Consider the following 22904-nt stretch of genomic DNA (forward strand, 5'->3'; position numbering starts at 1 on the left):
TCTTTAAAAGATTTACCTGAGATCATACAGCTGAAAAGTAACGTCTGCCTCCCTCTTCCTGGTTGACCATTATACCTATTGACCGTACTACACTTATGTTCTATAAATGGGGATTAGATTTCAGTTTCCACCCACATTGCAGCTTCTTAAAGGCTAGAACAAAGTCATATTCTTTCATATCTCCTGCTATGCCTGATATGGAATTGGACATTTTATAATTACTTCATCTTTTCCTTTTGAATTGAAAACTCTTCTCTCTTCCTACTTGTGCTGTGGAACAATTAGGACATATGTGAGGGGCCCTGGCCATTGTCATTAAGGTTAAAAGCAACAGATAAAGCAGATCTGGAGATAAGCCCTATTATATCAGTGGATCTAAAGCCTTGACTTCTGATGTGTTCTGGAAGAGGTTTTCTAAATGGTTAAAAGGTGGTAATCTGCAGAAAAGTACATAGTTCAGTATTGCTGGGAACTTTGGGTGAGTCAAGAAGGTGTGAGTATCTGAGAGCAGAGTAAGAAACTGAACTGTAAACCTTCCAGGATTTGATCGAGATTCCAAAGGGTCATAGGTAGGTCCTCACTCCCACACAATAAATAACTGAACTGTCTATCCATGGTTTCGCTTTCTGTGGCATCAGTTACCCACAGTCAGCTGTAGTCAGAAAATATGAAATAGAAGATTCCAGAAGTAAACAAATCATAACTTTTAATTTGTGATCGATTTTGATTAGCATGATGAAATCTCAAGTCGTCCTGCTCCGTACCACCTGCAACGTGAATCATTCCTGTATCCAGCGTGTCCACATTACCCATATACACTCCCTGCCCATTAGTCACTTAGCAGCCATCTGGATTATCAGTCTGACTGTTGAAGTCACCCTTATTTTATTTAATAATGACCCTAAAGCACAAGAGTGGCATAGTGATGCTGGTACTTCGGATATGTTAAAGAGAGGCTGTAAAGTAATTTCTTTAAGTGAAAAAGTGAAAGTTTTTGACTTAATAAGGAATGAAAAAATCATGCTGGATGCTAAGATCTATGACATGAATGAATCTTCTGTCTATGAAATTGTGAAGAAGAAATACATGCTAGTTTTGCTGTTGCACTTCAGACTGCAAAAGTTACAGCCACAGTGTATGATAAGTTCTTAGTTAACATGGAAAAGACATTAACTTTGTGAGTGGAAGACTTGAACAGAAGACGTGTTCTGATCAACAGCAACATGTCGCGCCAGAAAGCACTGAGCCTATACAAAGACTTCAGCAAGGGATCCCCTGAAAGCAGTAACACCAAGCCATTTACTGCAATGAGGGAGGTTATACAGATTCAGGACTAGGTTTGGATTGGGAAATATAAAAATTATGAGTGCGAGAAAGAGGGGGAACATTTTCACATAGCTTTTATTACAGTACAGCTGACCCTTGAATAACACAGGATTGAACTGAGCGGGTCTAGTTATATGTGGGTTTTTTAAAAAAAAAAATGTACTGTAAATGTATTTTCTCTCATAATTTTCTTAATAACATTTTCTTTTCTCTAGCTTACTTTATTATAAGAAGACAGTATATAATACATATAACATACAAAATATGGGTTAATAGTCAGATTATATGCTCAGTAAGTTCCAGTCAACAATAGACTATTAGTAGTTAAGTTTTGTGGGGATTCAAATGTTATACTTGGACTTTCCAAGTATAAAATGGCAGGTGGGGTGTTATTCAAGAGTAAACTGCATCTTGTTGTAATTGTTCTATTATGTTATTGTTTAATCTCTTACTATGACCAGTTTATAAATTAAACTTTATTATAGGTATGTATGTATGTATAGGTGTGTATGTATGCGTGTGTATATATAGGGTTCAGTATGTGTATAAGTAGAGTTCAGTACTATCCTCAGTTTCAGGCATCCACAAGGTGTCTTGGAGCATATCTTCCATGGATAAGGGGGAACCACTGTACATTAGGAATGCTGACATCCACTGACAAGACAAGGTTGTTTACTGGTCCATCCGACCAACTTCTATTAAGTGGCCCCTTTTCTGTGAGGTGACCAAATAGCTTAGCAAAAGGGCGTGTGAGCTGAGGCTGAGTATATGTATCTCTGCTGCTCCATTCGTGACAGCTGCAGCTCCTCATAAAAGCCTCTGACCTTTCCATAACTCTCCAATACACTACTCAACTAGTATAAAATACTGGAGGCTGGAATGTTGGCATCACAACTTTTGAGAGCACATTGATTCCAGGCTTAGTCATATTTTGTGCCCGGATGTATCTCGAATTAACAGAGTCATTTTGTGATCTATGGAGAAAGGTATGCAAGCCATACTAAATGCTGTTACTGGTGTCCATTTTCTACATACACATTTTCTCATTTTAATTGATCTCATTAACCAAATTTTAACTAATGGAAATTTTTTTCTGACCTTTTTTCCTTTTGTTTAAAGGTGATGGACAGAATTTGTTTACGAAAGACGTGACAGTTATCGAAGGAGAAGTTGCAACCATCAGCTGCCAAGTCAATAAGAGTGACGACTCTGTGATTCAACTACTGAATCCCAACAGGCAGACCATTTATTTCAGGGACTTCAGGCGTAAGTTTCTATCTCTATAGTATTCAATGGCAACTTTTTTTTCCCCTACATGTTGTCTTGATAAAGAGATTGCCAAGGCCTCTTTTTTTTTTTTAATTTTAATGTTAGGTGCTTAATTCTTCAGAGGGAAGAAGAGACATGCAATCATAATCTTCCTACTTAATAGAAACCTTGAATGGTGCCTTTTAAAAGTAAGGCGGTCTTACTTTGCAATAGAAATTGATTGTAGTAATTCAAGGTGAATTGCAATTGAGTCCCAAATACTTAGCTGACACAAACAACTCAAATAGAGTAAGGCAAGGAAAATATAGCATTCTGAAAGGTAATCTGTTTGGTTTGAAGACTGACGTTTCCAAGGCAATCTGTGCCTATAAAGACAGAACCAAATCTGTCACCATCACACCTCTGAGATGTGGAGGTGTTCATGTACTAAAATCTTTTCAAATGTAATATCACAAAAGCCAATTATCAAAACTTAATTGTATATCATAGTAATCGTTCACATGGGTGTCAGGGCTTGGCAAAAACAAGAATCAGATCTTTCCAAAAATTATTTGAGAACCTTGGTGCCTATCCAAAACAGGTGTTGAGCATGTCTCTTCTTGCCTGCCTGTCCTCTTTTTCACCTCAGTATATTTATGACCTGTGGAAAGTTGATAAATCTAAAGAATATTTAAAAGGATGAAGGAAGGTAAAAGGAGAAAAGCCAGCTTTCTATTCTTCGAGTAATTTTTTTTGTCATTGTATAATAATCTACCTTTTGCAAAAATTAATGTAAAGACTTATAAAGTAAATATTTGATATAAATAAACAAGTCCATATATATTACTTTTGTGGTGACTCCGATTTCCTACTTTATGCCCATTCAGCTTCATACTGTAGCGCTAACTGTAGTTAGGAACCTGTAGGAAAGTTTAAGGCCTCTCTGGGCCCTCGGGCGCATACTTGTAGCAGCTCCACCTCAAATCATATCAAATACCAGGATGCATCCAAGTTAAATTGGATGGTTTTCTATAAAGTTTTTTTAATGATTTTCATTTTGACTTGAAATTACAAATGATATTTTGGTTTTCTGTTATAATTTAGCACCACTGTTTTAAGGCCTTGGATTTTTAGACAATTGAAAAGCCTGTAGGTCCTACGCCCTGACTTTCTGGTGCCCAAAGGAAACTCATGGCCCACCCTGTCCTTCTGTTTTCATTTTACCTATCTCCAATAGAAAATCCAAAACCTTTGGGAATAAGTGCTGAAAACTGACAGCACTTCAAAATGTGGCAGGGTATGTGTGCATGCACACATGTGTGAACGTACTCACACATGCACCACATGTATGGATTTCCTTTTGGACACGGTTATTTGTCTACATGCAGTTATTATAGAAACCCAAAATAATAATTCAGGAAGTACAAAGGGTACTTCCCCAACAGGTGCAGGAAGACTTAATCAGAGTTTCCACTCTGTTATCTGCCTTTCTAGTCACCTGACATTTTCCTCACCAAGGTAAGGAAAACAGACAGTCCGTTGTCTTTCTCACAGTCACGAACTCTGTGTTTTGTTTCTCAGCTTTGAAGGACAGCAGGTTTCAGTTGCTGAATTTTTCTAGCAGTGAACTCAGAGTGTCGTTGACAAATGTCTCAATTTCTGATGAAGGGAGATATTTTTGCCAGCTCTACACTGATCCTCCACAGGAAAGTTACACCACAATCACAGTGCTGGGTAAGAAATGCATGGGGGCTTGTCCTGGGGAACAGAGTGGGGTGCTTACTCTCAGACGGCTTCCAGCAGCAAGGGAAAGGTTAATGGTAAATTTTACTGTTCGAATTTATTTTAGAAAGAATCACCACCCATATTGCTGAATTTTTAAAATGGCTTATTTTACCAAACACTAAGGGATGGCAATCAGCAGTCTTTATAGATTCCACCTGCTCTTGGGTTTCAAGTCTCAAGCTTCAGAAGCAAAGATCAAGAGAATTTAGAACCCTCAAATGAATCACTCACCATGTGAAATGTCATTGCTTCTAAGCACTAGGATTTTTTTTCCCTTCTGTCAGGAAAGGAGGAGACGGGCTACCACAACTATACCCCGTGGCAGAGCTGTTATGAAATTCACTTAACGATTTTCCTCCTGAGTTACATCTCGTTTAATATTGTTGATCTTCTTTTCTTTCACTTTACTTATTGCCTTGTTTATTGCTTATACTCTAGATTATGCTGTACAAATCATATCCCATGAACACATACTTTGCCACAAATTGCAACGATTGGACCTAAAAGACTTAAGAGCTTCTAGGGAGAGAAGGCTAATAATAAACAGAGACTGTTGACAGGCTGCTGGGGACACCTCTAGTGAGCTGAGTGTCTTCATTTATGATAGCCAGGATATAACTTTCAGCAAAATCTCAGTAGTCAGATTTCCATGTGTATATTTCTGGATACCAGATATCCCTCTGTGGAAGGTGGTCTGAATTAGACCCCTTTTGGACAAACTTATACTCCAGCGTATAACACCAGCTGACTAGGATTGCTGAAATGGAGTTTTAAAAGATGTACACTACAGCGTGAGGCAAGATCTCTGATTTACACCTTCAGGAAGATGATGAATCAAAGTCTATTTGAGGCAGCAGACTGCAGCTTTTCTGTGTAATGATATGAAGATTAAAGAGGAAAGATAAATATGAAGGACGATTTTTTTGGTATGTGTGGACATATATGTATTTATGGATATACACATTGAGCTACTGCCTCATTACTTTATTTAAACACAGCTGTCAAAGGGAAATTTTTCTTTTTATTCATTAAATGAAAACATATCCCTAATGCTTACATATATGTTCTTGAGAAGAAGAATACTGATTTTAGAGAGTCATGTTTCAAATCTGGCCATACAGTTTTTAATGTAGTCTGTGTTTCATGATGGACAGCTTTCGAGTATACCTGTCTGTCTCCAATTTTGGCCTTAATCCATATTAGACCAGTAGAAATAGTAAACGTGAAGGTTTTGCTGGGATGACTATTTTGGTATTTTGCAAATGTACCAAGATCTTAAGCATATATTTGTAGTTTTCTGCATAGAAGAATTTGAAAACGTCTTTTGCTTGTTGGAGTAAGTTATTAGTTGCATAGACTTCAACTTGACCATCCACCCACTGGTTGACCCACCATTGTTTTTGGCTTTTCCACAAAAGTGAAAGCAATAAAATGGAATTTACTTGTGACATTTAAAATTTTCAGAATGTTGCACTACATACACCTTTAAGTATGAATATCTTTTTTTTCAAAAAAAGAGATGATAATCAGAGGTTAATCATTTTGCCCAGTTACAAAGCACAGTGAGAATCAAGAATCACAGACATTGAAACAGAACTCAGTATTCTGTCTCATAACCATTGTGTCTTCTAGCCTACGTTATTTTCAATTAAGCCTTGAAAGCTGCCGTTTCAAGATTTCTTTCCCTGGAGGTGTATAGCTTTTGTTTTCAGGACTATATCTGGCCATTGGCAAACAGTTAACTGCCTGTCAGTGTCCAGTATCTGGTACATTTGTTCTCAGACCCACTGGATTGGGCCAGTTTGACTGGATACACCGCCAGCACTAGGAGTCAGCATGCCAGGCATTATTATACCTGTAATCCTATTGGAGTTCTGATTATTCTGGAAGTAATACACTCCTGCTTATATTGCATAGAAGCATTGACTTAAATACACTTAAACATAATACTAGTAGGTGCTGTTTTTGCAGATATTTTGCATTCATTTAACATTCTTTCTATTGAATTTACAATTTCTTGATAGAGTAAAATTGTTGTCATCAGTGTTTGAGTCTTTCATGTTCCAAAATCTGACAGTTTCCACTGATACTCATATATTCAAACCTTTCTCATAAGGTGTAGAATTTTTAGATACTATAGTGAATGAAGAATGATATATTAGCATCTTCGTGTCTATCTATGGTTCTCTGAAAAGGACTCTATCTGTACCTACACAGCTGTCAGCCTTCTTGATAGGCTGAAGATGCTAATTTTAGTGCATGTCTATTAGTTGTTTGAAACATTCAGCAAAAATTTCAGCATAATTATAAGACATAGAGATAGGTATTTGTTAGTTATTATTATGTTTATTATCTTACCCATGTAAAAAGTGAAAACTCTCCTATGATATTTTGCATGCATTTGGGTGCCTGTTAGGATATTTATTCCCACCTTCTACCTGTGATGTTTCTTTCTCCAGATCATAGTGTAGAACTCTCTTTATACTGCTATTCATCAGAGGAGATGAACAAGAGAGAGAATACATTGCTTTAAGATTAATATAGTTACCGATAATAGTAGCTAATATTATTACAGTCCTGTCCTTCTAAGATTAGTGTTCACTCTTAAGATTCCAGGAACAGGAGAAACTAATTATTTTAAAGGGTCTTAGAGTAAGATTTCACATACCGATCAGCTTTAAGACTCCTCTTTTGTTGTAATTAAGGTGACTCATCTTGATATTGCTGATTTTTTTTAAATACCGTAGGCGTAATGTTTATAATTAGCACTCTTATAGATTCGAAGTTAGCTAAGAGAAGCCTTGACATTTCTTTGCTATTTTCTAGTATTTTCTTCTATGTGATTTTCATTCAGGTTTTCATCTATATGCACCTCCTTAGCTATATCTAGTTATTTTCATTAATGGCTACAGGCAGTTTTTACTAAATGTGTCTGTTTAGTGGACCATGTATAAGTGTATTCTCTGGTTAGTAACAGTTTTAATTCATTTTTTAATAATGGTTCTTTATACTTTACTACCTCTTTTGTAGTAGAGTAGACATATTAAAGTTAAAAGGAAGATAGGGTAGAATTAATAGACCAAAATAAACTAAAAATTTCTTGTCAAATCTCCTTTCTTCAGAAAGGAAGAATCACCTCATTTATATTTTTTAAAACTTTTTTGCTCTTAAAAAAAAGAGAGAGAGAGAGAAGTCAACTTCATACTTGATATCAATAAACCACTAGGACTCATATTATCAAATTTTATTTTATATTTGTAAACCAACTAACTCCTACTAACCTTCATTATTTCTTCTAATCTTAGCAAAGATCAGAATAGTAATCACAGTTTTGGGAAAAAATATCTACGGACTTGGAAAAAAATCATTCTACTACTTCTCAAGATGTATTGTTCTTCTCAACAATAAATTGTTCTTCTCGACAATAAATAAGTCCCTTATTTTTCTACATTGGTCGTAATTTCCATCACCTCTGAGGTTTTCCACATGTTTATCTTAGCCATAGAGTTAAAGATGACCCTAGATCTTTAAGAAGATAACCAGAGGAGGTAGCACTGTTACAGGAATCACTCTGAAGGGTTAGGGAACTTTAGAGTACAGGTGACCCTCAAACAACACGGGGGTTAGAGGTGCCAATCCTCCATGCAGTCGAAAATCCACACATAACTTTTCACTCCCCCAAAACTTTACTAATAGAGCCTATTGTTGACAGGAAGCCTCGCCAATAGCACACTTGATTAACACATTTTATATATGTATTATATACTGCATTCTTACAATAAAGTAAGCTAGAAGAAAGAAAACATTATTAAGAAAATCATAAGAAAGAAAATATACATTTACAGTATTTATTTTTTTAAAATCGCATGTAAGTAGATCTGCACAGTTCAAATCTGTGATGTTCACGGGTCAACTATTTATCTTTTGCAAAAGAAGTGGACTTAACATGGATAAAACCAAACAATAGGTAATCCAGATAAGGACCTATCTGCTGCCAGTCATTCTGTCAGCCTCTGGAGTCTAACAGGCATTTGTAAATTTTCCTCTGGATTTATTTCTACCCACCCCTTTCCATTTCCTTACTTTGAACCAGCAGACATTATTGACAATGTGAAAAGAACATGCCATCATCATCTTTATGACCATCTCCATCTTGTGGAGAGAATAAATACTTCCTCCACTATGAAATACTGCTGAAGATGAATAGCTAGTGGAGGTAATAAAGAAAGCTACGATATCTCCAAGTTCAACATGAAAAAGAAGAGAATGAAGGAAAAATACTCAGGAATACACAGAAAGCAAGTGTCTGACAAAGACTATGAGACTAAATGCCATTGAGACTTGACAGTGATACATGCTGGAACCTTTTAACAACTCTTGGATCTCTTCCCATCAAAAAGATTCCCAAAGTGACTTTCAAGGAGTCTTTCCTAGATTTATGTATGCAAACTGGAATCTGATCTGTCCTGTTCTGTATTATTATCCAGGAAAGTGAGCTTTGCATATTTTAGTAGCCGCAGCTATTTGCTCTTTGTCATATCTTAAGGGAGCCCCCCCCCCGCTTCCTTGTAGCCCATACTCAATTTGAGTTTCCTTAAATTGAGTAGTACCCCATCAATTACACTTCTCAGTTACATTTCCCATTGGGAATCATCACATGTGTCAACATCAGAAATTTTTTTCATCACTTTATTTTTATTTTTGCCTGCACCTTGAAAGGAATTATTATTGTTCCACTTTCATTCCTATATTTGTGGGGAAGACATTCCAAGGAGTTTTTACTCCTTGGTTGTTTCCTTTTTATCACCTCTTATTCTGTTCCTCACAGCTCGCCAAGGTCTTCTTACTTTCTTTAGACTTGAACAGTCTTTCCCTCTAACATTTGCTTGAACAATAGCATTTTTTCCCCAATGTTTCTGTTATACTGCACTCAGAATTCAGTAGTATTTGTTGGTCCTAAACATCTAGTATCTCTGTGTATTTCCTACTAACTAATTACATGTTGATGAAAATCTATAATCTATCTGATTGTCATCTAGCAAGGATAAACTGCATTAAGGAAATAGCTAGCCAAAGTCGTTTCATTTACTTTTGTCACTGCCTTCCTGTGTCTCCTAAAATGCTGGCAGATGTGCAACTCCAAATTGGATATTAGAGTATCTCTCTTTACGTTTATTTTTCCTTAAAATGTAACTAGGGTAGTTCTTTCCTATGTTTAACTACTCATTTGGGCCATATCACTTTAGCAACACATCCAATTGAGCAAATGTGTTATTTTCCTCTTTCACGGTGATCAAAGAAGAGGCCTGCTTTTGCTCTAATAGTTACACCTTTTACCACCACACACTCTTGCTGAGAAACATATGCAACAAATCATTTTACTTTTACTTTTCCGTCATTCTCGGTATGGATTTTCACCTGCTTTAATTCAGTATAAAAGTCTTCCTGTGGGCAGAATTTTCACATTGGACTAGAACAGTTGGAAATCCCAAATACGTGCTTTAATCCTATAATTTACTGAAGCAGTATCAGAGATTTATTATTCAACTTGATCATCAGGATGGCATGTTTATACATATTTAATTTCTTGTTTCTCTTCTGAGTTGAGAAACTTATTAATCACAAGTCTCAGAACTGTCTTTGCTTATTCATGGTGGTCAGGGCACATATACTTAGATTCACTCTGCTGAATTCAATATTCTTACTGATTTTTATTTCAAGAAGCTCAGTCTTGATGTGAGGTTGCACCTTATATGAAGTTTCACTGTCAACTCAGTTTCATAAAAGATAGCATGCTTTCTTCATCATCACCATCATCGTATATACTCTTGATTTGATATCCAGTATTTTAGCCCAAAAATATTTTATTCTGTTTTATTACATATATGTTTAATATGCTTAGAGAAGAGTGGTTTTAGTTCTGATGCATAAATCTACTTTTACGCATTTAATAGTCTTTTTTACCTTTGCTATCTAAAATCTGGAGCCTTAGATTTCAAAATATGGAAAGTTACTGCAAATTAACTGGCATTTCTTATATTACTGCATCTTCATAGCCAAAGTATTTTATTACTACACCATCCATTGGAGGTAATGATTGTATTCTGGATCTCTATGAATAATTTTAATTGAATGGAACTAGTTCTGAGGCACAACTTTTCTGTGTGTGTTTATGGTGAGTGATTCTTTTAAGGAACTCCAAGTTTTTTATCTTTGCTGGTTGACTTTGGAATCTTTCATGTGAAGATTGAAGTCTAAGGGTTGAGTTTAAGGAGAAATATTTCTTTCAGAGACTTCCAGGCAAGGATGATAAATACAATAGTGTGCACTCTTTTGTATCTCCTTTCTGGTCAATTTTGTAGAAACTGATTTTTAACTAGTCTAATATCTATATTGTTAAAACTTGATCACTTATAACTTAGGAGTGGGGGCTGGTCACTTTATAAGATACCTTTCAGACCAAAATTCCTAACTGAGTGGTTTTACATAATTCACTTTATTTGATGATGACTTTGTATGTCTTCTTTTCTCCCTTCGGTGGCAGTTTATTTATTTTAAATTCCCATCAGGAATGTCCATTATTTGTCTCCTGTTTTGATAGCAGTGGTACTAGGTTCTAGTAAATAGGAAAACATATCTAGAAATAGATTCTGTGTTTAAAAAGCATACATGTTTAATTTGTAGTCCCACCGCGTAATCTGATGATCGATATCCAGAAAGACACTGCAGTGGAAGGCGAGGAGATTGAAGTCAACTGCACTGCCATGGCCAGCAAACCAGCCACCACTATTCGATGGTTCAAAGGGAACAAGGAGCTAAAAGGTAAAATACACCTTGCCCTGTACTGAAGTAGTTAGTCCGCACTCGATTCCAGCAGGGGTGTGCCTTGGTGGAAAAGAAAGACAAATGTAATGCATGCCCCCAAGACAAAAGTATTCATTTAGATATGGTTTATCATCAGTTGCTAATGTGTCTGAAGCCAAAGCATAACAACAACTTTTTGTTCTAATTCATTTCTTCATTCTGTGGTTTGAGGGTTTATGGTGTTAACTTGTTGCTCGATTTCTACTCTTTTGACCAGGAAGAACTGCCTTTATTAGGTGTCCCCCGAGCTCAGTCTGTCTACATTGTACCTTCACTTCTCATTGCTTTTACCCTGTGACACAGGGTGGGACAGAACTCGAAATTTGCATGTTACCCATTTTTTAAATTATATCACAGTCTTAACCATGGTGAATTTCAAGTCATTCTAACATCGGTTGCACTATCAACTATTGTGACAATGTGCTTCCCTACAATGGTATCGTGCAAAGCAGAGCAAGAATTTTATCTTAATTGTAAATTTGTAGATACCACCTTTCTTGTGAAACCTGTAATTCAGTTGCCACTTCACCAGCTCATTCTTTTGGAAAGTTTATGATTTTATGATGGCAGCATAGGCAACTCCTGTAACTCTGCTCCCATCTTCTCTCCGTCAGTGCGAGGGCATTCGAGGTTTTGATTCCTGGATCCTCAACTATCTGCTGCTTTAGCCATTGCATGGGCTAAAGGATGTAGCCTATCCTCTCTTTGGTCCTTTTTGTCATTTAACCTAAGTTCTCATGAGTGTCAGCATTCCGATCCTTTCCTTTTCAAAAGGTGTCCTTGCAAGTAGTACCCAGCACAAAGGACTCAGGCTGAACTGCTCTGGTCATTTGAGAGATATGCTAGCTCTGTGCCTGAATTTCATCTAAAATGGGTTTATTAATATTACATACAGTATGCGATTCTTACGAAGATGAAACGAATGAATGTTTGTATAGCATTTGGCTATATCTAGGCTAAGGTGAGTTTTCTGTGTGTGGTTGTTAAATAAAAAAAGAATTCCAGGAAGAAAAGTATAAGTCTTTTTAGAAAGGGGATATAAAAAAATCTATATCTAGAAACATATAAATCTATATATAACTTATATAACTATATATAGCTTAAATTTCAAAAAGCTTACTCTTTTTTAATCTCCTATTTCCTAGGTATGGTTTTGGAAGGAAGGAGTTTCTCATTTCCCCTCTGGTTTTCTAAGTGAATTGAGCCATTAAATGTGTACCGATAAGTACAAAACATTAAAAGAAAGTTAATGGTGCGTCGTGTCCCAGGAAATGCTGAGTTCAGGAAAGGGGCTGCCTTGGCCTATTCATCCTAGCCGGAAGCCTCCTCCCTCCTTTTCTGGGTGTTCTTGGATGTGTCTCCCATCTGGCCTGCAGCCTATAGCTTACTTTGCTCTACCCACTGCCATTGCTTTTTTTTGTGGTCTTCCAAAAATCTCAGAGTTTAAACATTTCAATTACAATTTCAATTATGTAAATCCACTTTGTTACTTTCCCTCTTAATTATTGCTGATGGGGGTGGGTGAAGGGGGTTGTTTACATCTCTACTCCTGATTGAATTACTTAGGGGATTTGGATGATGTCCTGGAATTTTTAAACTGAATGACAGCCTAGTAAACTTTTCAAGTACAGATGGTTCTAGGGGTGAAAAGCATTTCTCTTTTCCTCTTCCTGAATGCCTTGAGCAGTCGGACGTCAAAATGGTTCAATTTTCAGCTGCCTTTTGTGGGAAATTTTAAGATAGAAGAAACATATTTAAGTGAAAATGGTGTATATATTATGTGGGGTTGAAGTATATCTTAAATACTATCCTGCAAGATCGAAAAGTAGGAACTCATCATTTGCGCAGTCTTCTCTCCACAGATTACCTATCCCAAGTGACTTCCACCATCTTTGTTAAAAAAGTAATGTGAAAAGCAGAGTGATAGACATTTACTCAACTTTGGTTTCTTGGTTTATTTCATGTCCCCCAGGCAAATCGGAGGTGGAGGAATGGTCAGACATGTACACTGTGACCAGTCAGCTAATGCTGAAGGTGCACAAGGAGGACGATGGGGTCCCAGTGATCTGTCAGGTGGAGCACCCTGCTGTCACTGGAAACTTGCAGACCCAGCGGTATCTAGAAGTACAGTGTGAGTACCTGTCTTAGGACATTCAGCTACTATGCCAAAATATCACAGATCAAGTAGCTTATAAACAACAGAAATGGATTTCTTACAGTTCTGGAGGCTTGAAAGTCTAAGGTCCAGGCACCAGCATTGTCATGTTCTAGTGAAAGCTCCCTTCCTGGTACATATCTGGTGCCTTTTTGCTGTGTCTTTACTTGGTGGGAGGAGCTAGAGATCTCTTTGGAATCTCCTTTATAAAGTCACCAATCCCATTCTTGAAAGCGCTACTGTCCTGACCTAAGCACCTCCCAAAGGCCCACCTTCTAATTCAGATTTCAACATAGGAATTTTGGGGGAGAGACACACATTCAAACCAAACCAGTACCCAAATATTTTGTTCTGAGGACATAGAGTAGTAGTTGCTTAAAAATACTTCAGAAGCCATTTATTGAATATATATGTTTTTATATGAAATAGAGTTTTTATCTTGTTGTCTTCATAGAAAAATAAGCAAAGGATTATTTTACTGAAATGCTGCCATATTACAAAGTGCCAATGAGGATTTTGAAAACACTAGATTTAACCTAAATATAAAACTTTAAAATGATTCCAATCTGCTCTACCATATGACTTAATTAATTTTATGAATATTGACTGTAATCATTTCTATGTCGACCTTAAAATCTAGGGCAACCTCCCCCACTTTGTTAACCCTACACAAGTATTGATTTTTTATAGAAGAGATTTTTATTCCCATTCCACATCAGCATTTTGTTTTAAATTACGCATTCTCTTCCATTTTAGCTTAAATTATAGCAGAGAGTTTAAAAGTGGAATCTTTGGGATCAGTGCCACAGTCTTGATGGCTTTATCAATAAAAGCTGGTGAGTGGGGTTATCTCCTCACTGTGCCCTATGGACTAAAAAATGTTCTTCTCATCTCTAGGTTCTCCTACTTGTCAAAAAAAAAAAAGTAGCTGTTTTCTGCACAAAACCATCCTTGCACCAAGGTTGTGGCTGAGCAGCCACTTCTCACTTTTTATCAAAAGGCTCGCATAATGTGACTGCTGAAAAATTCCAGAGGATATTTTAATGTGCTTGATGAAAATGTTGCAAGGGGTTGGTTGGATGGCAATGATTACGTATCTGATAAAGGAAAAGAATTACCTTCTATGAAATCTATTATTTCCTAGGGCTGCCATAACAGATTACCACAAACTTGGTGGCTTAAAACGACCCAGTTCTCACAGTTCTGGGGTACAGAAGTCTAAAATCAATGTGATGGCAGAGCCAATTTCTCTCTAAAGACTCTAGGAGGCATCCTGGTGGCTCCAGGCATTTCTTGGTTTATAGCCACGTCATTCCAATCTCTGTCTCCATCTTAACATGGCCCTCTCCTTTTCTCTCTGTGTCTCTTCTAAGGACTCTTGTCATTGAGTTTAGGCCCCACCCAGATAATCTGGAATGTTCTTATTTCAAGATCCTTGATGTATTTCCATCTGCCAAGACCCCTCTTTTGAATAAGGCCACAATCACAGGTTCTAGGGGATAGGAAGTGAGCATATCTTTTAGGGACCACAATTAAATCTACTAAAGTCTTTATCATGTGTTTAAATTGAGCAAAACAGGATAGGGAGAGTTATAAAAAGTTGCGTCTGAGAGACCTTCATCCCATTCCAACCTTTTCCTACTCTTTGAGCTTGGCTCAATTTAACATTACATAATGCAGGTTTTTCTTTGTAATCCATTTCATCTACTTCATTATGAAGCTTCATTATGGATATCATGCTTATAATTTTCACATCGCTAAAATTATTGTGGTGTAATGTCCCTATAATGGGAAAACATAAATGATCAGATATTATCTAAATTGGCAGATAGTAGATTTCTTTTGACTTTGTTAATATGTAATTCATTTAAGCAAACTTAATATCCATTAACTTCCCTTGTAGGGGCCCATTAACTTTAATAATACATTAGCTCTTTTGTGAGACCTGAGTAGATATTCACCCAGTTCTTACCCCTAAACTCTTTTACTAGCTTCCTAGAGTATCTTCTAAATAGAATATAGCCCCACCTACCTACAAAATTACACTCACTTCCAAATGTAAAATATTTCAAGTACTACACCTCCTACCCTTTGGAAGACTTGATAATGATCTTTAGAAGCCTTCTCTTCCATATTCTGTATATTCAAGTGAGATTTGTCCCTCTAAGAAAAGGAATAAAGTACCAAATTTGAATCTATTTTACTTCAATCTTACAAAGCACTGCTAGCCCTTAACCGCAGGAAAATGACTCTAAAATGCCTTCCAAAAATGAAGACACATCTGTTGATCATTTTTAACTCTAACATGGCATCTTTTTATGGGAGAGTCTGTTCTTTTATCCAACATAAGCCATACAAACATTATATCCTTGATACTCCCAGTTTTTAGAATGTATGTAAGGAAAAAAAGTCTTTTTGCATATAAGAAGGTTAAAAAACACAAAGCATTATATTAATCCGATGAAATTTAGAATCTAGTTTACCATCTTAAGACACTGTGCTCAAGAAAATCACCTGATGGTTCACTGCCCTCCAGTCCTGGAGCACTACTGAGAACTTTGCAGTCAGCCAGGAATTCCTTAAGTACCTTCTTCAAACACAATTGGAATTCTCTACATCATTACCTATCAGCTTTATTCTTCTTGAACACCAGCAGCTAAGCAATAAAAAAAAAAAAAACCTCATGCTTCAGATGCCTAAGGCACTCGGTCACTGGGAGCCAAAATTTTATCAGTCATTGGCCAGTGGTTCAACTTCATTCTTCCCCTAGGAGTCCTCTCGCAGCAGATAAGAGATACTTTGATGCTTGGGATTCAGTAGCCAATCTCCATGGATGTTGAATTATTTTGGATACCCTGTGAGGAGTGACATTAGACCCTTATTTATTAATTGGCTCAAATCCTTGGAGTCAGCAGTTCTTAGTCTTTTGGGGATCATTGACCTGGAAAAGCCTAACAAAATCACATAATCACCACATTTTGCTTATAATTTACAAAGTCTATTGACCCTACCAAGTTTTCCTAACTTCGGTTATTTGAGAGGCACTTTCAGAAGTTTTACCATATTCATGGGTTATCTCTGTTCTTATTTAGAATTTATCTTTAAATTACTTTATACTTTAGCCTACCCAAGACCTATGTAAAAATACCTATAAAAATAAAGGTTTTATTTGCTATGTATATTATATATAATAAACATTAAAATAAATGCACAACTTATTTTTAAATGTATTATTTTTGCCACCTCAAAAAGATTTCTTATCAGCGATAAATACTAACTTAATCACCAGGAAATACTGAGTTCATGGACCTTAGATTAAGAATTGCTCTTCTCTAGGCAAATAATATTACCTTGGGGACAAATCTAATATGATAAGATTAGTATTAAGTACATTCACTGGGTTCAGCCTGGCCCGTTTTGTCACATGAAGGTGTATGGAGACTTCTCTCTGCCTCATCTAAGAAGAACAGATGTTAGGCAGAATACGAACAGGATTAAATAACACAAAATAGAGTTGAATTCTATGTAAATGATGTCTTCTTTAAAAAATCCTATTTTTAAAAAAGGAAATTAAATAATGAAAACCTACATTGTATGCTATTAAATAAATATCTTACTGTCAGCTTAACAAGAAAAGAAGGAGGGATAAAATGGGTGCAGTGCTACTGTATTGCATAGATGACAAGGCTTGAGCTACAACCTGGAATTGCTTTTGTCTTGTGGATTTAAGTCCTAATTAATTGAACACAGAATTTTGCAGTGTTTGTTTGTTAGGACCCTTATTTCTGTGTACCAAGAGAAATTGTTGTGTCCAATTATGTGAAAAATCAGCCAGATGTGTATGCTGTCATACTTTTCGTAATCCTTAAGTTTTTGGTGAGTACAGATATTAATTGTGTAGTATGCGTTGACATGATTAACATCAATGTAATTTATCATCTGGAGATTTTTGAACATAAATAAATGAGTTGTTTTGTTAGCAAGGTGTTGACCCCTTCAGAATTAGTGAATTAAAGTTCCCCCTCCCCCCATTTTTATTATAAATATGAAAGGCACTACAATCAGCCAAGTGTTCAGTTATTTGATTTTCTGGGGCATTAGCTGCTCTTGTTTGTGACATTTCCCTGTTGGGTGCTCGTTTGCAAGCTCATTAATAAGGTTTTCTCACAGGAACGTTGCTGGGAATGATGAACATACAGTAGGGCTCTTGGTTTTCTAGCTTTCATTCTCAGGCTCGGCAAGGATACAGCAGCAGCACACAGTTACATCTTTAAAACAAACAAACAAAAAAATTATGCTTGCAAACTTGAATTCAAAGCTCTCTCGCCTTAGCTGTTAGTCAGAGAACAGTTTTGCTTTGGAATCTTCTGAGCAATATGACCCTCAATTCTTTCTGTGCATTTTTTACTTTCGAACGTCTGGGTACATAGTGTTGCTTGAATTTACAACGTGGTTGATTATAGCAGAGCGCGATGCAATTGTAGTCCGGTTAGTAGAGCTTCAGATCTGATGGAATGTACTCTTGTCAAATAAAAGCCTGTTTAAATGAGAACAGTTCACTGTGCATTGAAAGAAAACTGTCTAAATAGCATCAAGGTGGCAACACATAGCGACATAAGCTTGGAATTCAAAGAAAAGCTGTGACCCTCAGTGTGGAATTCAGATTACTGTGCAAAGCGGGGAGAGCCTTACTCTGGACTGAGGTGAATCTGAAGCTCTCGAATTACTGTTGTGTGGCTCTTGCTTTTTTCCTCCATCGTAGCCATGCTTTTAAAATGTTTTTTGTAGAACTCCTGATTTTTCAAGGGGTGTGTGTGTGTGTGTGTGTGTGTGTGTGTGTAAAAAAAGAAAGAAAAGAAAAAAATTAAGAGATAAGGAAGCATGAAAAATAAAGATTCTAGAAATGGGTGTTTGAATGCCTTCCCTGCTCTGATTATTATCTGACAGTTAATCATGTACATGGGCATCATTTTCAAAATGAGTTTTATTGACTCGATGTAGTCAGGTATTTTGTAAATCCATATTCCTGTTCATCCAAGGTCCAGAGAAGGCTAGAATTCTTCTTTCATTCCCTCAATTGGTGGAAAATTGGGCATCGAGGAGATGATCAAAACCTGTTGTTTATCTGTGCCAAAATAAATGTTTCTCTGGTATCGATAGTGCCCTGCAGCGAAGGAGGGAGAAAAACCTGGAAATTGGAAAATCTTTCCTTTTTGGAGTGGAGGATAAGATGCAGTTTCCAAGAGCAGTTTCTATATCCCATCCACTCCCCCATTAATTCTCTTCTTAGGATGTAGTTTTCAAAGTGTAATAGCTGGCTTTTTTCTCTCTGATCTCCAGTCTCTCTCTCTCTCTCTCTCTCTCTCTCTCTCTCTCTCTAACAGAATATGCTCTTTCCCACACTCCCTTTCATTTTTTTAAAGCAATTAATTGCATCCCAGGGAAGTTATTTTAGTATTTATTATTCCTCATGAGAAATAAGGCATTGAGACCCCCTGATTCAAACTAATGTTTTAACCTGTCATTTTTGTGTGTGTGGTAACACAGTGGGAGTTGTGAGTCCAAGCTCCTGATATGATTAACTCTATAGGTTGTTAGTGATGCATTCTGCAGAGCCAGAAGGAGCAGGAAGCTGAGTAACCAATATTCGAAATACAAAGAGTAAATGTTTGGCCAAATACATTGTGAGCAAGACTTGAATGACTCCTAAGGAAGAGAGCCTTTGCCTCTTAGAAAGAGGCCTCTTACTGTCTTCCTGTTTTTCATTGTCTAACCTGGTGTGCTTGTGAAAGATGTGTCTCTGTGGTTGTGGACATTTAATACTTGCATAGTGAAACTAGTCTTCTCATGTGTACTCCTAACTTAATGGATTTTAACTCAAGGTCAAATTATGATTCTGTGAAAGGTTAAGTGATTTTGAAGCTGGCATCTAAAAGTCTAAAGAGAATGGTCACACAACATCCTTTATGATTTCCCTTAAGATGCCAACTTGAGATATACCAGAAATGCTAAATAAATGTGTGGTGAAATGGAAGTATGTAAATCAGAACATCTGAACTGAACTTTACAATTTAGGAGCTGGATTGACCTTCCAAGAGAAAAATACAATTATATTTTGTGATGAGGGCCGTTAATGTAATTAAACAAGGAGGCCGGTAGACCGAGGTGTCTTCTCTAAGGCCTTGGCACTCTATGTAAGCGAACCAAAACCAAAGTCAGTGCCCTCCACGAAAATGAAACTAACAGTCAACTGGGTGTTCCCAGATGAGGTAACTGCTTAAGCTATAAGCAACCAAATCATTTCATTTCTTGACTTCTGCATTTTCTTCATAAAAACCTTTCCCTTAGGAGCACTTTGAGTTTGAACCGCCCTATTCGTGCATGCTTGAATAAACTCTTGAAAATTGTGATGTGCCTAGTTTATAACTGGACTAAGATAGATTCATGGTCTGATTTTTTTTTAATCAGCAGAAGTAGTAGAAATCCATGCCCCAACATTTCTCTACTTTATAATTCATTCATTCATTCATTTGGCAAATATATATTGAATGCCTACATGCAAGACACTGGTACTGTTCTAGCCACCAGGGATACAAAAAAGCAAAACCTTTTCTTTTTACAGAGTTAACATTTTTATGCAAAGAATCTTTTTTTAATAGATAATAAATGTTTTTATTAGCCACAAATTTGGGACTGCTTTACAGATTTGAAATGTTGGGTTTCGTGCCAAAAAATGTATTGTTATCCACAGACCATCAGTGAGTAACAAAAACAGAGTCACCGGTTATGCTCCTTTGATCATACTATGGGAAAAAATGTCTTTTGTGTTTAAAATAGTAGTTGCATTCAGAGCATATCTTCTAGGAGAAACCACAATAGTTTAATCATATGTCTTAGAGAGTTTAGTGGAAATTCATCCTGAATTTATAAAACTAGCAGCTTCCTCCAGCCACAGGTGTCCACACCCCATGCTCTGCTGGAGCTGCCTGCAGCCGCGGCCTGCTGCCAGCTGTTAGGACAGGCATTGACCATAAAGAAGATGGAACAGAGTTGCAGCCACGGGGTCATGGCCATGCGCTCACCCAGCCTGGCCCTACTCTGCGCCCTGGCCGTTGCCAGAGGACAGCCCTGAGTGGGCCATGGCTGCCCAGAAAATCTTGCTATGAGTATTTTCTTGCTCAGAGTTCATTTCAAATTTTGAAAGAGTTCTCCAAGACAGGGAAGAACATTTTGTGAGTGTGTACCCCATTTAAAAAGCACTGGAAACATAACTTTATGCCTCAACATCACAAAACAAAATTTGATTCTGTTGGGTAAACAGTAATTTCAATATCTATAAAACCACTTGCAAATTGTAACAAGAGAAAATTGCATTCTACTGTGGTAATGTGGCACATGCTCTTTGATTCCACATCAGTCCCACCAGATTCGACTCATCCCTCATAATAGCTCAGTCCTCCTCCAGAAGTGCAGTTGAAGTGCTCCGATTCGTACAACAGATGTAACAGCGGGAGGTCCTTCACCTTGCAAACAAACAAATGGCAGTAAAAATTATTCATGAATGTATTATGACAATAGAAAGAAAACCTTCTGCAAGGTGTTCTCTTTAACTCCTCTGAGAGCGTAGTGTGACTCTGTGCTCTAACCAGTCCCAATTACTCTCCTTCGGTACAGAGCTGTCCTCTCCCCAACAATTTCAGCAGCCATTCGTAGGGGTCGAGTCTTGCTTTGAGCAGAAATAGCCCCTAATACTCACCAGATCTCAAGTTAATCTTTGCATTGTCACACTTCTCCAAACAGCAGTAATCCTCCGTGATTGACAAAGACTCTTCAGTCAGTGCTTCCCCACCTGAATGCACAGGCACTGACTCAAACCCTCCCCTAGCCATGCTGATACGTCCGGACCCTTGAGTTCTTGGTACACTGCTCTTGAGTTCTCCCTGGTCGGCCGTTAAACGCTTAGCACAGGCTCCATGGGCATCCAGTCCCACTCTAACTGACATTTCAGAATATTGGACAAAATCTAAGTGAGGGACATGAAGAGCTTGAATTCCAAATAACAATTGTAGGAGCATATTTATACTCAAGCCCTTGGGCCTGGTTGCAGTCAGCCTGTCAAAGAACATTTGACGCCCACAGACCTGATTTAGATTTCTCAGGAAGAGCGGGAAAATGTCCAGAGCCCTCAGATAGAGGGCGTGCTGGAATATCAGAGAGGCCTTTTCACTGGCCTCGGCTCCGCTCCTCTCCGGGACATGAGGAGGATGACATCCCAGGCAAAAGGAAACTGCAGAGTACCTTTTTTTTTTTTTTTTAATAAAAAAAATTTCAGAGACCTGATAACATTAATGTTGTAATCTAGAGAGGAGACCATGAGTTTTCATTTACATAGGAAAGTGAAATACAGGTTATAGAGTCTTGAGTTTCGTCTTCTGAAAAGATCATAGAGTGTGGTGCAAGGTCAGACTGGCATGAAATCAATTGTAATCTGCCAGCAAGCCATTCTAACCTCTTTAAGAGTTTTCTTTTAATGTATATTTTTTCCCTTTATAGAGAAAGCAAAGTACATTTCAAGAAAGTCTCATCAAATCAGAATGTCTTTCTAATATTAGTTTTTTAATTGGTTGCTACCGTAGTGTGACCTAAAGCCTCCTGGTGTTTAACCCTCTGTGCAACTTTGACTAATGAATGAATTTTGTCTGCTGTAGCAGTCTTGCTAAATGTCTTTTATAGGTTTAAAAAGAAAAATTTACAGCATATTATGAAAACCTCAGATTCCTTGACCTAATCGATTGGCTGTTGGTGATGCCATCTCTTTAACTGTAATGTTCTGTAAGTGCACAGACCTGACTATTTTTCTGATTTTTATATAGCAGTTCCATTTTATAATGACATTAAGCCATTCTGAGCACTACATTTCTGGACAGTTATTGCACTTGGGTAGAAAGTGTCATCTGGCTTTTAGCCTTGTGCCTTACAACACCAACTGAGGCGTAAAATGATCAGCCAGAAAATGTACTGGGCCTTACCTCATTACTTAAAAATAAATCTTGTAGTCTGGTTCTGTTTCAGAAAAGATTTGGTGGGTTATAACATTTGATTTATGAACATAATTAAAAAATAAATGATGAGCTCTGGGCTATTCAGTCAGCCATCAGGATTATTCAGTATTTTGACATACCTATATTGTAGTCAGGATCTTAACTATGAAACATTAACATCTCTGCGTTTTAGAGGTGCCGGTGGAATCCCAGGGTTTCTAGTGCACCTGGTAAAGAATATTTAAAAGTTCCTCTTTCTGGGCAAAGGACAGGGAGTGAGATTTGTCTATAAGTTTCTTTCAACCAGGGAGGAATCAGGACACACAGACCTTCTGTTTGGTTCCTATCTTTCCCACAGTCAGATATGCCTAAATACTACATGTGTCAACAGAAGAGGGCATTTTTCTGTATAATATAAGCAAGATTAATGTTTACTTTCACCCAGCTATTAAGGTAACTCTGGCAGCTGTACTCTTAAGTAGATG

At 37.2% G+C, this 22904-nt stretch overlaps 1 protein-coding gene across 6 annotated transcripts in view; it reads left to right on the forward strand.

The window, feature by feature from the left end:
* The window catches only part of CADM1 (cell adhesion molecule 1), a 318565-nt gene that overhangs the window by 250598 nt on the left and 45063 nt on the right, over window positions 1-22904 (forward strand). For all 6 annotated transcript variants that reach the window (XM_016134932.2, XM_036220674.1, XM_016134927.2 and 3 more), the window contains exons 2-5: window positions 2446-2592; window positions 4156-4308; window positions 11044-11181; window positions 13196-13354. In XM_016134932.2, coding sequence (XP_015990418.1) covers window positions 2446-2592; window positions 4156-4308; window positions 11044-11181; window positions 13196-13354 — 597 coding nt within the window. The remainder of the gene's footprint in view (window positions 1-2445; window positions 2593-4155; window positions 4309-11043; window positions 11182-13195; window positions 13355-22904) is intronic.

Source organism: Rousettus aegyptiacus, unplaced genomic scaffold, assembly GCF_014176215.1.
Source record: "Rousettus aegyptiacus isolate mRouAeg1 unplaced genomic scaffold, mRouAeg1.p scaffold_m13_p_5, whole genome shotgun sequence".
In the NCBI taxonomy this organism is placed as follows: Eukaryota; Metazoa; Chordata; class Mammalia; order Chiroptera; family Pteropodidae; genus Rousettus; species Rousettus aegyptiacus.